Source organism: Colossoma macropomum, unplaced genomic scaffold (genome assembly GCF_904425465.1).
Source record: "Colossoma macropomum unplaced genomic scaffold, Colossoma_macropomum, whole genome shotgun sequence".
Lineage (NCBI taxonomy): Eukaryota > Metazoa > Chordata > Actinopteri > Characiformes > Serrasalmidae > Colossoma > Colossoma macropomum.
The window spans coordinates 15526769-15540932 of NW_023494800.1; the positions used below are offsets into that span (position 1 = coordinate 15526769).

The 14164-nt window shown below is 37.6% G+C and overlaps 2 protein-coding genes across 5 annotated transcripts; both read left to right on the top strand.

Annotated features, from left to right (window-relative positions):
• Positions 1 to 872: 872 nt before the first annotated feature.
• Positions 873 to 4277, top strand: cfap300 (cilia and flagella associated protein 300). The gene is made up of 7 exons (XM_036589119.1): positions 873 to 1116; positions 1488 to 1569; positions 1663 to 1735; positions 2340 to 2497; positions 2594 to 2766; positions 2984 to 3050; positions 3972 to 4277. Exons 1-7 carry the CDS (start codon positions 1007 to 1009, stop codon positions 4119 to 4121), a joined length of 813 nt encoding a protein of 270 aa, XP_036445012.1. The 5' UTR covers positions 873 to 1006; the 3' UTR covers positions 4122 to 4277.
• A 2396-nt stretch (positions 4278 to 6673) lies between these two features.
• Positions 6674 to 14056, top strand: birc2 (baculoviral IAP repeat containing 2). 4 transcript variants are annotated; one of them, XM_036589115.1, is made up of 10 exons: positions 7714 to 7922; positions 8476 to 8534; positions 10283 to 11823; positions 11926 to 12025; positions 12111 to 12189; positions 12284 to 12332; positions 12438 to 12680; positions 12803 to 13057; positions 13324 to 13365; positions 13512 to 14056. In XM_036589115.1, exons 3-10 carry the CDS (start codon positions 10794 to 10796, stop codon positions 13703 to 13705), a joined length of 1992 nt encoding a protein of 663 aa, XP_036445008.1. In that variant the 5' UTR covers positions 7714 to 7922; positions 8476 to 8534; positions 10283 to 10793; the 3' UTR covers positions 13706 to 14056. The 4 variants fall into 4 exon arrangements, with proteins under 4 accessions (XP_036445009.1, XP_036445010.1, XP_036445008.1 ...); XM_036589116.1 differs by lacking the exons at positions 7714 to 7922; positions 8476 to 8534 and adding an exon at positions 6674 to 6738; XM_036589114.1 differs by lacking the exon at positions 8476 to 8534.
• Positions 14057 to 14164: the final 108 nt, after the last annotated feature.

Genomic DNA, 14164 nt, shown 5'->3' on the forward strand with positions numbered 1-14164 from the left:
ATTGAGAATGAACGTATAATCAAATTAATATAATATAGATTTTAATAATTAAAATCTTGCTAAGCAAATAGTTTTCCTTAGTAAATTTCACAACAAGCAGCAAGAAGGGCCTGGGTTCAATTCCCCGCCCAGGCGAACAGTGCAGAGTTTGCATGTTCTCCCTGTGTCTGCGGGTTTCCCTTCACAGTACAAAGACATGCAGCCAGGTGAATTGAAAATACTAAATTGCTCCTAGGCGTGACTACGTATGTCTGCGTACCTGCCCTACAATGGACTGGCGACCTGTCTGGGGGTTTTCTGCCTTTTATTTTTCAGTTACTTTGAATTTGCTATTTTTTGCCATGTCACAGTTCTTGTTGTTCCCAATATACTTTGAAATATCTATATCACAGAAAACCAGATTTCCCTTGCTTTTTTAAAATAAAAAAGTGTGAAGTAATACGTGAATATCCATATGCAGAAACTATAATGCAAAAACAGCCTGTTTTGAATTCATTGTTTGTGTGATGTGAACCAACTCAGTTTAGCTCCACCCATTCATACTGAAGTTGCAAGGAGTATTTCAGTGCTTTTTGAATGAAGTTAGAAAATGGTCATGTAAAAATAAATTATGACCATTTTTGGTATATAAAACTACACAAATGTTATAAGTAGACCTAAAGGGAAAAAAAATAAAATGCAACAAATATGATGGATGTAGGAATTTTAAGTTGTGAATTTTGGTCTCTAATTTATAACAAAAAGCTATTACTGAATAACTATCATTAAGATCCCCAACATGTGAACGGTAATTTTCAATAAAACTAATGTTTATTTTTGTTACTAATTTGCATCTATTTTTACATAATAATTACTTAATAAGAATAACAATACCAAAAAATATATGTATAATGTACTGGCTTTAATACGTATGTAGTTTCAATCTGACGAAGATGTCACTTATTCTGGTAAGAGAGGACTGAGACTCGTTTCACGTTTCCATGGTTACTGTTTGACAACAACCAAGATGGCTGAGGAGACGCATGCGTTTGAGCAAACCTACACTTTCAGTCTGCTTCCCAACAAAACCTTTACATTTCAGCAAGATTCACATACAACAGGACTGTTGATGAAATGGTGAGCATATAACCTGCTAACCTGCTGTTTAGCTGAAGCGCGGAGAAATGTTATAAGCCTATAAAATCCATATACGTTCGGTCCCCACAGCGCAGACAACGCTAGCTAGCTAGCTAACCTAGCTAGCTAACCAAGTAAACTTAGCCAGGCAACGAACTTGTATTTAACTTTAGCAAATTAATATAGCTATAACGTCACTTACCACACTACAGTAGAAGTTTAAATGTAAGTAAAGTGTGTAAATAAAATGGGGTATCACTTTCAGTGCTTCTCTGCAACTTCAGTAACTCGCAATGCTTCCATGCATTCTCAGCGTACACAAGCTTGTCTTTGTTAATTTACTATCTTTGACCGTTCTCTGTTTCCTTTAGGTCCATGTTGGGAAGAATTTCTGCTCTGGCTTTTTACTTTGACCAGACATTCCAGTCTTATAGGAAGAATGACTTTGCTTTAGTGAGTTTGGTATTCATATTTTATTCACAACATTAATGCAGGTTACATACTTATTAGACCATAAGTATTACTTAATTCTGCCTTTTTGTTTAGAATTTCTTTCAGGATCCCTGTGTGAAAAACAACCTAAAGACCCTGGATGCTTCTGGTGCATGGAAACCTCTGGGTATACCAGTGTTGTCACAGCTTCACAATTGGGTTTAAAGGGGAATTCCACTGATCAATAGCCCAGTCGTTGAGATTGTCATACAGAGTGGTTTGACTCATTGAGTGGCATAATTCATTGTAGAGACCCTTACTGACACTGAATTCTTTACAGTGGGTCGTAACATCTACAGTGCAAAAAAAGCCATTTTATAAAACCAACAGTGTAATTTGAATTTTTATATTTAATGTTGATAATGGTAAAATAGAACTCTTTTTGTGGTCTATTTTGGCTTGCTGTGTCATGCATGTAGCTCTCTACCATGAATGGACAAAAAAAGCTATCATAAACAATGTCTCAGGCATCACATAGGGTATATGTCACCATGTCATATGACAACTGTCTGTGAAGGAGCATTTAGAGGCATTAAAGTCTTCAGATGTCTGCTTCCTATCAAAAACGCTGTAAACAATTCTTATTTACCACCGCTTAAACCACTCTGAATGACAAATCTAAGTTAGATTTGTTGGCTGTTTTTATGGTCAAGACTTATACACAGTATAATGTAATGTCTGCATCTCTGTATAGCATGAATACAGCAATGCCTTTATGATCATTTAAATAGGCAGTGACATTACACATGTGGACGTGGAAGCTGTTCCCTGCACTAAAGTGTCTGTAGACATATTCGATCCAATTTTCTCAAGTGGAATCGTGCGTCCCTCCGGCCACATTGTCAAATGTTACCATGAAGTACACCCTGACTTTGATGAGTTGAGAATGGTAACTCTTCAGTATTTGGGTCATTTCATCTGATCTCATTATGTATGTTTCAGTATCATTCACGCAAAACGTACTGATCCCTAAGTTTTCTGACAGATGCTGCTGGAAGAGGACGCTGAAAATTATCATGTGGTCAGTCCATGTGACCGTCAGGAGTTCCTGTTTAGACTGTTTAAGCACATCGTACTGGGTGGTGAACTGTGCCAATATGAAGATGTCATCAGTCCTTACATTGAAACTGCAAAAATGATTTACAAAGATTTGGTGAGGTAGGTGAGCAAAGGAATAGTTTATTGATGACTTCTTTTAATCATTTGATATGTGTACATTTCTAATAGCGGTCATCTAATGTCTAAATGTTTTTCATAGTGTGCTGCATTTAATTTGGTTTAATGATTTGCCAAGGTGGAGACAAATAAAAAGAACTGAACAGGAAACAGTTTACATTAATTATGGAAATTACCCTGTTTACTTTTTGCTCCATAGTGTCCAGAAGGACTCGGACACAAGAGAGATCCAAGTTGCCTCAACGATCTTGAAAGTATCTGCTCATGTGTGTGTCCGCATTCTTTTTTTGTGTCCCTTGAAATTGTACTTTTATGAATGTAGTCTTGTATTGTTTTGTAAAGATATTCACATTTGTCATTTTGGCTGAAGATTCTATGCATCTGTTTTACTCTCCATCTTATTAAAAAATACCAAAAACTACTTACCTTTATCTTATAATCCTTAAAGGGGATTTCCACTGACGTTTCAAAATTCCTGCATATTTCAATGGTTAAGATGTAAACAAGGCCATTCAGAGTGGTTTCATGTGAAATGGTTCGTTGGAGAGAAATGTGATGATAAGAACCAGGGGCCATGATATCAACAATGCCAATATAGACATTTTATTTTCTATCCTTAACAACCAGTGAGTAAATATAGTAAATAAAAAAAATCAATTTTGTTTGGATTCTATTTTGTCTTACAACACCTTGCATGTGATGTAGGTCAAACACTTACACAGAACTATCGTAAAACAATGCCTCAGGCATCAGGCAGTGTGTTTGTAACAATTTTGTGTAATAACCTTCTGTAAGATACGTAGCTTTTAGAAGCTTTAAACCCATCAGACATCTGTGCCCATATTCACAACGTTTGTTAGAGTAGGAGAGCTGATCTAGGGTCAGATTCTGCTGTTATTCACTATAATTTTACTGACAGGATTAGATCCTAGATCAGCTTTGTGAATATGGGCCCTGGTTCCTGTCATCACCATTGTGAACCATTCAGACTGGGTAAGTTTCTCTAGAATGATATAAGTCACTTTAAATCACTGTAAACAACTTTGTTTACATCTTAATGACTAAATTATGCAGAAACATTTAGAAAAATCTGTGGAAATCCCCATTAATACCAAATAAATGAAACTATAACATAATAAGGAAACAGCTCTAACCATAATGATGTCATTTCATCTTTACCATATTAGGATGAAAACGGCTTGTGCTATCCTTCTGGAAGAGACAACGAGCAGACATTCGCCTATCTGTGTATCGATCCTTTCAAAAGACATGTGTATGTCTTGTACCACAGTTTTGGCATTGGTGTCTTGTCTAATAACAGTGTGCCGTGTTCTTGATCTTCTGTTACATTAGGAGCTTTTCCTTTCACTAGCTGTGTGTTATGAATTCATGTTATTGTTAAACTTTGGGTTAGAAAATAGCTTGATGTCCTATCAAAAACTCTATGTATACTTTATGTTGTTTGAACATTTCACAGTGAATGGACCAATAGAACTGACCAATTACTTGGAATAAATGTTATATTAACTTAAGAATGTTTTTTTCCTCCTCCTGTAAAGCTACCATTTGTGGAGATACAAGGTTTTGTTATGGCAGCAACAGTCTAAAATGAGCCTAAAATGGAAGAATATGGACAACAGGTCTTTCTTCCTGTGGCAGATCACAAAAGCCAAGTAATATTTACTTGTTAAAGCTTTTTGAATGTTTTGAAAACAAAGTTATATATTTAATGTGTAAATTGTCATCACCAACAACCACTAATATAGACACTGGCTAAAGAGACTGGCTAAAGGCTACTTATCAGCAGGGATGTTGCAGAAAGAAGTAGAGAGACAAAAGGAGAAAAAAAGATTTTTTTAAAAAGCTACAGCTGTAGCACCATCTTCTGGACTAAAACTGGGATCAGCTGTTTTAGTAAATCTTTGTTTTAAGTGATGTGTTCAATTCAACAATGAAAAATATTCATTATATTGGTTATGACTGTTGCTCCCTATTAACTTGCTTAGTATATATAGTATTCAGTAAGTAAAATAAGTAAGCATACCATCGCATTTGGGGTTCAGATGTCAGGTTGCTTGAATCATGGCCCTAAAGACAGTCATCAAACAATAAAACCAAAAATTTTGGAGAGGGTGAGAGTTAGTTTTTCATCAAAAGGACAACTTGTACTAATACATGAGGGAGTGAAAAATATCATATGAACAATCACACATGTTCAACAATATATATATATATATATATATATATATATATATATATATAGATATATATATATATAACAAAATATTTTATTGAACGTGTGATTGTTCATATGATATTTTTCACTCCCTCACATATTAGTACAAGTTGGCCTTTTGATGAAAAACTAACTCTCACCCTCTCCAAAATTTTTGGTTTTAAGAATTTGGAAAAGCTGGTAGATCAGCATACATCTGCTGGCAAACCCTGCCTACATGAATATGAATTTGGAGTTAAGTTGGAAACTGGGCTACTTGTTTTTAATTTATAACAGCTATTTATCTCTTTAGTTAGAAGAGAAGTTTTCTCTTTAGTTAGTTTGGAAGAATAAATAATGGTATTATAATCCAATAATTTTAGGATATTTTACATTATTTGACGTGTAGTCTTAACCTCTTTTTCTGGGCTTTATGCATGTATTTATAACTTACACGGCACCGGTATTTTAGGTGTAGGGCAGTGCATTGTGTAATGTGTTGAAGAAGTACTGGAAAGTTACATCTAAAAAATTTTCGTTTTCGTTTTTTACTTTTAGTTTAAATTTCTTTCTCTTCCCTCAAAGGGACTGTTTCCCCTATTGAACCTTGCTCTACGTATGTATACCTGCAGGCTGGACCAACTCCAAATAGGAGGGCCTTAAAGGGGAATTCCACTGACTTTTCAAAATTTCTGTATAATCTGGTCATTGAGATGTAAACAAAGTCATTCAGAGTGGTTTGATGGTTGAGAACTTAGATTTTTTTTTACAGTGGTGGTGATGGGAATCAGGGTTCGCCATGTCTACAACACAAATATAACCATTTTATTTACTATCCAAAACAACCAGTGAACCTTCTGATGCTGATGATGGTAAAACAGTGAAAATCTGGAAAAATTTATTTTCTTTCAGAAATATTTTGCCTCAGAGTACCCTTTATGTACAGCTCTGCCATGAATGACTTTATAAATACATGTTTTAGGCCAAATTCTTACCTCAGACATCAGGCAGCATATTCATATGCATATAACATAGTACCCTTTTGTAAAGGATCTTTTAGAGGCATTAAACTAGAGAACTTGTAGAGAGGATATTTACCACCCTGTCACGGTTTCTCAAACACTAGAGGGCGCTCCTGATCAAGTCCAATATGAAAGGGTTAAGATGGAGCATTTGAACAAAATCATAGTTTATAAATGCTTAAACATTTTAAAGTGGAAGATTATATTCATTTCCCGAACACAGAACCGCATAAAACATTTTAACACCGCTGTTATATTTTTGAGCACTTTTGAACTAGAGTTATGGAAGCTTAAAACGGCGCCTCATGTACGTTCATGACGTCAGTGAGCGTGAACAGCCAATGAGCTGCTCCGCTCGCCAACCATTCAGCACTCAACAGCAATAATGCTACTATCCTGCTGCCCAAAACCCGTTTGGTGTAGAAAAAAATTAATCATACAGGTGTTTTCTTTGTTTTTCAGTAGAATATATCTTTCTACTTTCTAATATTAAAGGAACGTTCTAGACAAGTCATTAGAAACTGTTTTAACTTTTCATTTTTAGCCGTTTAGCTTCTTTGACTATGATTCACTGAGGACTCGGGCGCCCTCTGGCGTTTTGCAGTCATGTTTTAGCGTGAGAAACAGGAAGAGGCCAGGCTCCTCATAAACCGGCTCTGCATTAAACTCTTCAGACGTCTGGTTCCTGTCACCACCACTGCGAACAACTCTGACTCGGTAAGTTTCTCTAGAACAGAACATTTCACATCAAACCACTCTGAATGACTTTGTTTACATCTCAACCATTTAAATATGCAGAAATTTAGAAACATTGGTGGAGTTCCCCTTTAACTCCAAACGCAAAATTGCGTTAGTGGTCTAACACAATTTAAACAGGATTTCCTGTTGGGAAGTCCTGTACGCTTTGCGATGTTTTGTTAAAAACTCAGTGCTACCTTTACTCAATGCTTTGAAATGTTGGCCTTTTGATCTAAACAGTATTTTATATACAGCAAATATAAAATGTCTACGAGCTTGAAATAGCCTTTTTTAAAAAACTAAAACGAGATGTGTCGGATCTTTTTACTCTTCAGGGTCGTACGATGACATTTTAATCAATCAATCAGTTAATCAAGAAATAGTGTTGTAATTATACACACAAACTAAATTATTCTAATAATGAGAATGCCTTTAATGACTGTGGCTAAATAATAAGTGCTATTAATTTAACTATATAAAAACGGTTGTATGCTGCTGATAAATAAATGATACTAGAAGCACATACCTACATTGCTGATATTTAAGGTCACCAAAAAAAGAGCATCACACAAAAAGGGTGGACACTTCATCCACGCTCTTTAAGCTAAAAAGGGCATATAAACAAGACGCGAGACACATTATTATTTATACACATCAACATGTAGAACATTACTTTTAACTACAGGCAGGCTGCGGAGACGCGCCCGGCACTCTGGACGTCCTCTGCTCCTCTCCTTTCTCCCACAGTATTCATCTGAAAAAAAAGTGCATCTGCGTAGATCGCATTTAGTTTCGGTCGTTGTAAAAGTTAAAAAATAAAAAGCTGGAAGAACATAAGTTCTTTTTAATTTACTCCGTCCCATTTCAAGATTTTCCACCATGCAGTCATATCCTGATCCCTCAGTAAACACTGCTGACCCATAGATAACATGCGTTCCTTTCGGAGGCGGAACTTGGCGCGATGAAGGGGAATTTTTCTTTTGCTTCTGCTTAACTGGAAAGTACCGGGGTGTTCACATGGTTTTCATAAACCCACGTGGGAGAACGTCTGTCAGTGCTGCGTGGTCGGACGTCCTCTTTAGTAGCGTAAGCTAACTAACTCGAGCACCATCGTAGACTGACTAAACTTACATCCGGGGTCTCCTAGGCTGATCAGACGTTGGGTGAGTTCAGTCTGCTTTATCTGTGTAATGGAGCTGAGGTTACTGCTCTGGGCCGAGTGTTTCTCATGTAATCAAACAGCAGTCTTGCGCATTTAGTGTCGCTCATTTGTAAGGTCACAATATACAGACATGTATATTCATGTAAAAATTTCCATTCTTCTCTCGGAACATTAAAGTTATGGCTCATCTGCAGCTTCTGGGAGGCCTTTTGCTTTAATGCCGTTAATAATATCACATATACAGAAAAGAGACGCAACAACAACAATATACGATAAAATAAGTTATGTCACTGTAACATCACAGTTCAATCTGCGGATACAAATGTAAAGTATTTGAGACCTTGCAGAATATCCAGTAGGATACAAACACACGTGTATAATATGAAATAAATAGAAGTATTCACATATTTTGTATTTTAGTCGAACAGTATTTGATGTCTTTCTCGTATGTGGACACGACTGGTGGCTTTTAATGTGGTTTCATCGTCAGAGGCCGAGACGTCAGCAGTCAGAGAGGGTTCCGTCCATTTTCTGATTTTCCTCTTTCCTTTCAGGCAGGCGAGGCTGTTTTTTCAACGCTTAGCTTTACAGCTCGGTTTATCGGTGTGTTTTGGTGAGTTTGTCACCCCCGCCTACTGAATGCTTGTGGAACTGTTAAATTTCCCTTTGCTTTCCTTTTATCATCATCTGTCTTCGTTGTTAAGCGGACTAGCTACGTTATTTCTGGTTAGCTAACTACGTGAGGTGGAAAAACCCTCTCAAAATGGAGGCTGTCGGGTCATGTAACTACGTTAGCTAACTAGGTAACTAGGCAGACGTAAACTCCACGACTAACGTTAGCCTGATAAGCTTATCTTATTCATATTACACTCAGAAAAACCACGTTCCAGCGTTTATAGCTAATAGCTATCAAATTAAGCTAGGTTTCCGTCTCGGCAGCTTTACGTTGAATATTAAGTTCGCTGTGCTACCTTGTTGTAGCCAAATTATTATAATCTGTCGAACAAGTGACGACATATGAGAAGTATGAGGCGTGTAACCTTGACTTGAATTGACTTGGGTTAAATGATTCATATTTGTTCTGTAGGCGTGGTTGATCGTAGACCTAATTGCAACCAAATATGTTCGGCACACAGTGTTCCTCTGCTTCCTCTTCCTGTACACACAGATTTATCCTTCCTTTCAGTCCTAGTCCAACGGTCCTGCTATTTAATATTTTACTCATCCAGGAAACTCAGGAAAGGCCTATGATTTGTCCCAAAAGTTTTGAGTATCTCTCATACTACTACAAACCTACTTGGTTGAATAGTCTGTCGCATTAGTGGGCATAAAGGCTAGGACAGAGCATCAGACCCAAATCCAGTGCTGTCAGGCAGGTCAGTCTGATGAACATCAGAGTGAAGCGTTAACTAGTAGTTAAGGTAAAGGGGCTGCTACTTTTTCAGTTTGTCTGGTATTTTACCTTAGTACTGCATAAAATAGAAGTTAAAATCTCATAATGAAACTAGCAACACTTGTATTACTGGGTGGTTTCATCATAAAACTAATCTTACTCATTGGTTTCATTTAATGTGGCTTCTGATTAATATAAAAAGGAATTTGCCAGCAAGTTTTTAAAACTTGCTTATGGTTCAGTACCTAAGTTGCCAAAATTTTGCCTGAGTTGTTACCAAGAAAAAAAAGCCCTTGCAAATGCTTAGTAAATTCTACCAGTTTTACTCAGTTAAAGGAGATTATTTTTTTGCTAATACAAGAGGACAAACCAGTTAATTTGCAGTTATTTCCCTCAACCATCTTCTTAATATGCCATTTCTTAGGTCTCTATGATTGTTTATGTTAATGCATATTAAGCAACATATTCATTATTTCTAACTTTAAAGGGTATATCTAGAAATAAGCAAGAGCTGAAACTAGAGATGTTTTCACTATGTGATATGTCACATTTATTTTTCAAACATCCGATAAGTTGGAACAGAAAAATACTGCCACATTTAAAACAAATGCTATTTAAAACTATGAATAACATTTCGCATACATGGAAGCACTGAGTCAGGTTGAACAGGACTAATTATGCTTTCGTAATGAAACATGGAGCTGGGAAGTGTTTTCTGAGTAGTGGCGATATTCATGATATGCTCAGAAAAGCATATTGTAACATAATTTATCACAATAATTAATATTTTCATAATGCTCACCCCTAGCTGAAACTAAGAAAGTGTGTTGACATAAGTGTTCTGTGTTTGCAGTGACTGCAAGTGGAAGTGTCTAACTAGTTCAGCCAGTCCCAGTACTGTGTTCAGTTAAATCTGAATTTTGCCAAAGCATGAAATTACAATGTGTCCTTTCTTCTGTTATCTTCAGGTACTGCAACACTGACGTGAGGAAATATCTCCTATTAAGCCAAACATCTTTGTTTTGAAGAACATCCTTTCATTTCATAATTACATTTAATCTTCTGTCATGGATACCTAAACACCGACCTGAGGGATGTCCAGCAGGGAGAAAGGCTTTATTTGGCACATCCAGGGAGTCAGTTAACAATGAGTAGTATTCACTTTAACATTGGTATTGTCATTATTATATCATGCCTCATTTAAAAAGAAGATCTTGTCTGTATGGCTATGTTGTGTTTATTAGTGATCCTGGATGAATGCAGATGTGTCATATGGATAGTCAGACTTAATTTACGTTAATTCACGTTCTTTGTAGTGGGTCAGTTATGTTTTCTCTGGCAGTTTCACACGTCAAGATCTCAGTTACGTTTGCGTTCGTCCGGACTCTTGGTTAGGTGTCGTTCCATCAGGCGTGAGTATGTGAACATCTGGATTACTGGTTGATTAGTTTGATATCTTGTGATTTTTGGCCGCAAGTGATGATCTTTGATCATCTTTGTTTTTATGTCATCTTGAGTTCAGCCGTCTCAGTAAAGCCTTTCTCCCTGAAGGACATCCCTCTTTTCTTGCTTACAATGGAAATTCTGCAAAACAGTCCTTTCCTAAGAGGTCTTTGCCGAAACAGTGCACCAGCAGACCTACAGTATGATAATACAAGTGAACTATATCGTATCTCTACCTTCGCAAAGTTCCCCTCCACGACTCCTGTGACAGAACGAAGCCTTGCCCGTGCTGGGTTTTATTACACTGGTGTAGGTGATCGTGTTCAGTGTTTCCGCTGCAACGTGACTGCTGAGAACTGGCAGTCAGGGGAATGCCCAGCAGAGAGGCACAAACAGCTGTCTCCCAACTGCACCTTCATCCAGAGCTTACCTTCCACAGCCAACCTCCTGTCATCCTCCCATTCTGCCTTTTCTCCTCTTCGCAATGTGGCTGTCCTACAGATCAATGCTCCTGCCTCTACTGCAACCAGTACTTCATCTGCAGCTGCTTCAACATCAGGCCAGACAGATGAGCAGGCTGGTTACCTCAACATGGGTTTTAACAACCTTGCCCCCTCCAGTCCTCTCTCATCTCGTGGCGTTGAGGATATGTCTCATCAGCGTCCTCCTGCTTGCCACAATCCAAGCATGCGTCGAGAGCAAGATCGTTTAGACACCTTCCAGAACTGGACCGTCGCAACAGTCACCCCTGCTGAACTTGCAAAGGCTGGTTTCTACTATCTTGGCCAGGGAGACAGAGTGGCTTGCTTCAGTTGTGGAGGGCAGCTCAGCAATTGGGAGCCTGGAGATAGGGCAGTATCTGAGCACCAGAGACACTACCCTAACTGCCGCTTTGTGAGAGGTGACCGAGCAGATAACGTGTCCATTGCCACAGGTAGTGGACTGGCTAATGTTTCCAACCCAGCAATGCAGCAGTGTGATGAGAGGCTGCTTACATTTGTTAACTGGCCTGCAAGAATACCAGTTCGACCAGACCAGCTGGCCAAGGCTGGCTTTTACTATGTTGGTAAGGTTATGTTTAGGGCATTTGCAATATTATAAGGTTTGTTTTTTCACTTTCCTGCCATCAGTATTATCTAATAAACAACTTTTTTTTGTTTATCTGTAGGTCGTAATGATGACGTGAAGTGCTTTTGCTGTGATGGAGGACTTAGATGTTGGGAATCGGGTGATGATCCATGGGTGGAACATGCTAAATGGTTTCCAAGGTGAAAAGGCAATTTTGCTTCCCAGTGTTTGATTTTGTTGCAAAATATAATTGACATTGTTTTAAAACTGTTTTTGTTGTTGTAGGTGTGAGTATCTTTTGCAAGAGAAAGGACAAGAGTTTGTTCATCAGATTCAAGCAAGATTTCCAAGATTGTTTGAACAGGTAGGGGTAAAATAATTAACTTTTGTTGTTGTTGCTGTTATTTTTCATTTCTGAATTTGGTTACAGTAAGAGAAACTCTAATACTGTTCCACAGCTATTAACTAATGGAGACAACAACTCAAGGGAATTTGTTGATCCACCTGGTGAGTACAAAAAAAAGTAGAGCATGGCAGGAGTATTGTTTCTGTACCAAAATGATCTAACGTACTGTTACATGCCCTGATTATTCTTATTACCTTTATGTGTAGTTGTACATCTGGGTCCTGGAGAAGAGCGTTCAGAAGATGCTGTAATGATGAACACACCTGTGGTGAAGTCAGCCTTAGAAATGGGCTTTGAGCGGAGTTTAGTGAAACAGACTGTCCAGAGCAAAATTCTCACCAGTGGAGAAAATTATAAAACTGTGCAGGAACTGGTGTCTGACCTGCTAAGTGCTGAGGATGAGAAAAGAGAGGAGGAGCGAGAGCTTTTTGCAGAGGAAATGGCTTCAGGCAAGTTTAGTTGAAGTTTGTTGATTGGTGCAAATGCTGTGAGATTGGCGTCTGTACAAATGTTTTGTGATCTCCCCACAAGCAAAAGTTCATTCCTGTTATCTTTAATTTTTGTTTTGCAGATGGATTTACTTTTCTGAAAAAGCATCATACTGCCTTGACTCAGCGGTTGAAAAGTGTTCAGAGTCTAATGGATCATCTCCTTGAAGAGAATGTTATTTCACAGAAGGAGTATGACACCATACGCAACTGCACTTCAGTCAAGCAGCAGACAGGCCAGCTCATCGATTTGGTTTTGTCAAAAGGGAATGCGGCAGCAGAGGTCTTCCGCAACTGGATCAAAAAGAATGACGTGTACCTCCTAAGAGAGCTAATGGGTATTTAACTTAAGTTGTATTGGCTTAAAATGTCTTAAGTTTCAGTGTTCCATGTTAGTCGTTGTCTGTTAAACCCTTGTAGTCAATATTGGTGTCATGGCTAGCATGTAGGAACACTTAAATGGGATCCCCTTAAAAGAACTGAGGTGATGCTCAAAGAACATTTCTTATACATTTTTAAAGTATGCAGGGAGAATTCCACAGCAAGCATACATCACTACATAATACTGACAATCCATTTTATGTTCTTTTCACTGCAATTTCAGCCCAGACAAATGAAGCTGCATCACCGAGTCAAGATCTTTCAGGTATACTCAAACACGAGAGGTTTTGTTTTTTGTTTGTAAGTTTTTAGCCATCACGCTAAGGGAATCAGATATAGAGCCTGCCCTGAAACAGTGAGCATTAATGGAGCTATTATAATTAAATTAAAAATTTTCCTTTTGTCTTACAGACCTTCCTATGGAGGAACAGCTGAGGAGACTTCAGGAAGAACGCACATGTAAAGTATGCATGGATAAGGAGGTCAACATTGTTTTCATTCCCTGTGGGCACCTGGTGGTGTGTAAAGAATGTGCTCCATCTCTACGCAAGTGTCCCATATGTAGAGGCTTGGTAAAAGGCACTGTCCGCACCTTTCTGTCTTAATGGTAAATACTACACACATGGAGTTTCCTTAATTGACATTTTTAGAATGTCTTGTGTACTTTTTTTTTTTTTCCCCTTCATTGTGGTATGCAGATTTGTTCCAAAGTAAGGTGATTTAGTAGGATAATTTAACTGAACAGTTGAAATGTTGCAAAAAATCACATGTTATTAGGAAATCGGCACAACTCTCAAGCTCAGTGCTTGACAAACACTGGAAATTAATAAAGTATTAAAATACAGAATGTTGTTTGTAAAATCAAAATTTCATTGTGAAGTCAAAATACTAAAACATTGCAAGTACGTAAGTTTTAGAAAAGGCAAATAAAAGTTTTATTAAATGATTAAATTGTGTTCCATTGAACTGTCTCATTTTGGTTACCTTTCAGTTGAAATTGAAACAAGTGACACATGACCATTGATTATTTTTACAGTACAAAAATATAGCTGATATTTTCTTTA

What these genes read in the sequence shown, in the direction of transcription:
- birc2 (XM_036589116.1), top strand. Translation starts at nt 10,794, where the DNA reads ATGATCTTTGATCATCTTTGTTTTTATGTCATCTTGAGTTCAGCCGTC. An exon ending in CCTCCTAAGAGAGCTAATGG is followed by an intron (nt 13,058 to 13,323) that starts GTATTTAACTTA and finishes CTGCAATTTCAG; the next exon opens with CCCAGACAAATGAAGCTGCA. An exon ending in ACCGAGTCAAGATCTTTCAG is followed by an intron (nt 13,366 to 13,511) that starts GTATACTCAAAC and finishes TTTGTCTTACAG; the next exon opens with ACCTTCCTATGGAGGAACAG.
- cfap300 (XM_036589119.1), top strand. Translation starts at nt 1,007, where the DNA reads ATGGCTGAGGAGACGCATGCGTTTGAGCAAACCTACACTTTCAGTCTG. An exon ending in GGAAGAATGACTTTGCTTTA is followed by an intron (nt 1,570 to 1,662) that starts GTGAGTTTGGTA and finishes CTTTTTGTTTAG; the next exon opens with AATTTCTTTCAGGATCCCTG. An exon ending in ATTTACAAAGATTTGGTGAG is followed by an intron (nt 2,767 to 2,983) that starts GTAGGTGAGCAA and finishes TTTGCTCCATAG; the next exon opens with TGTCCAGAAGGACTCGGACA.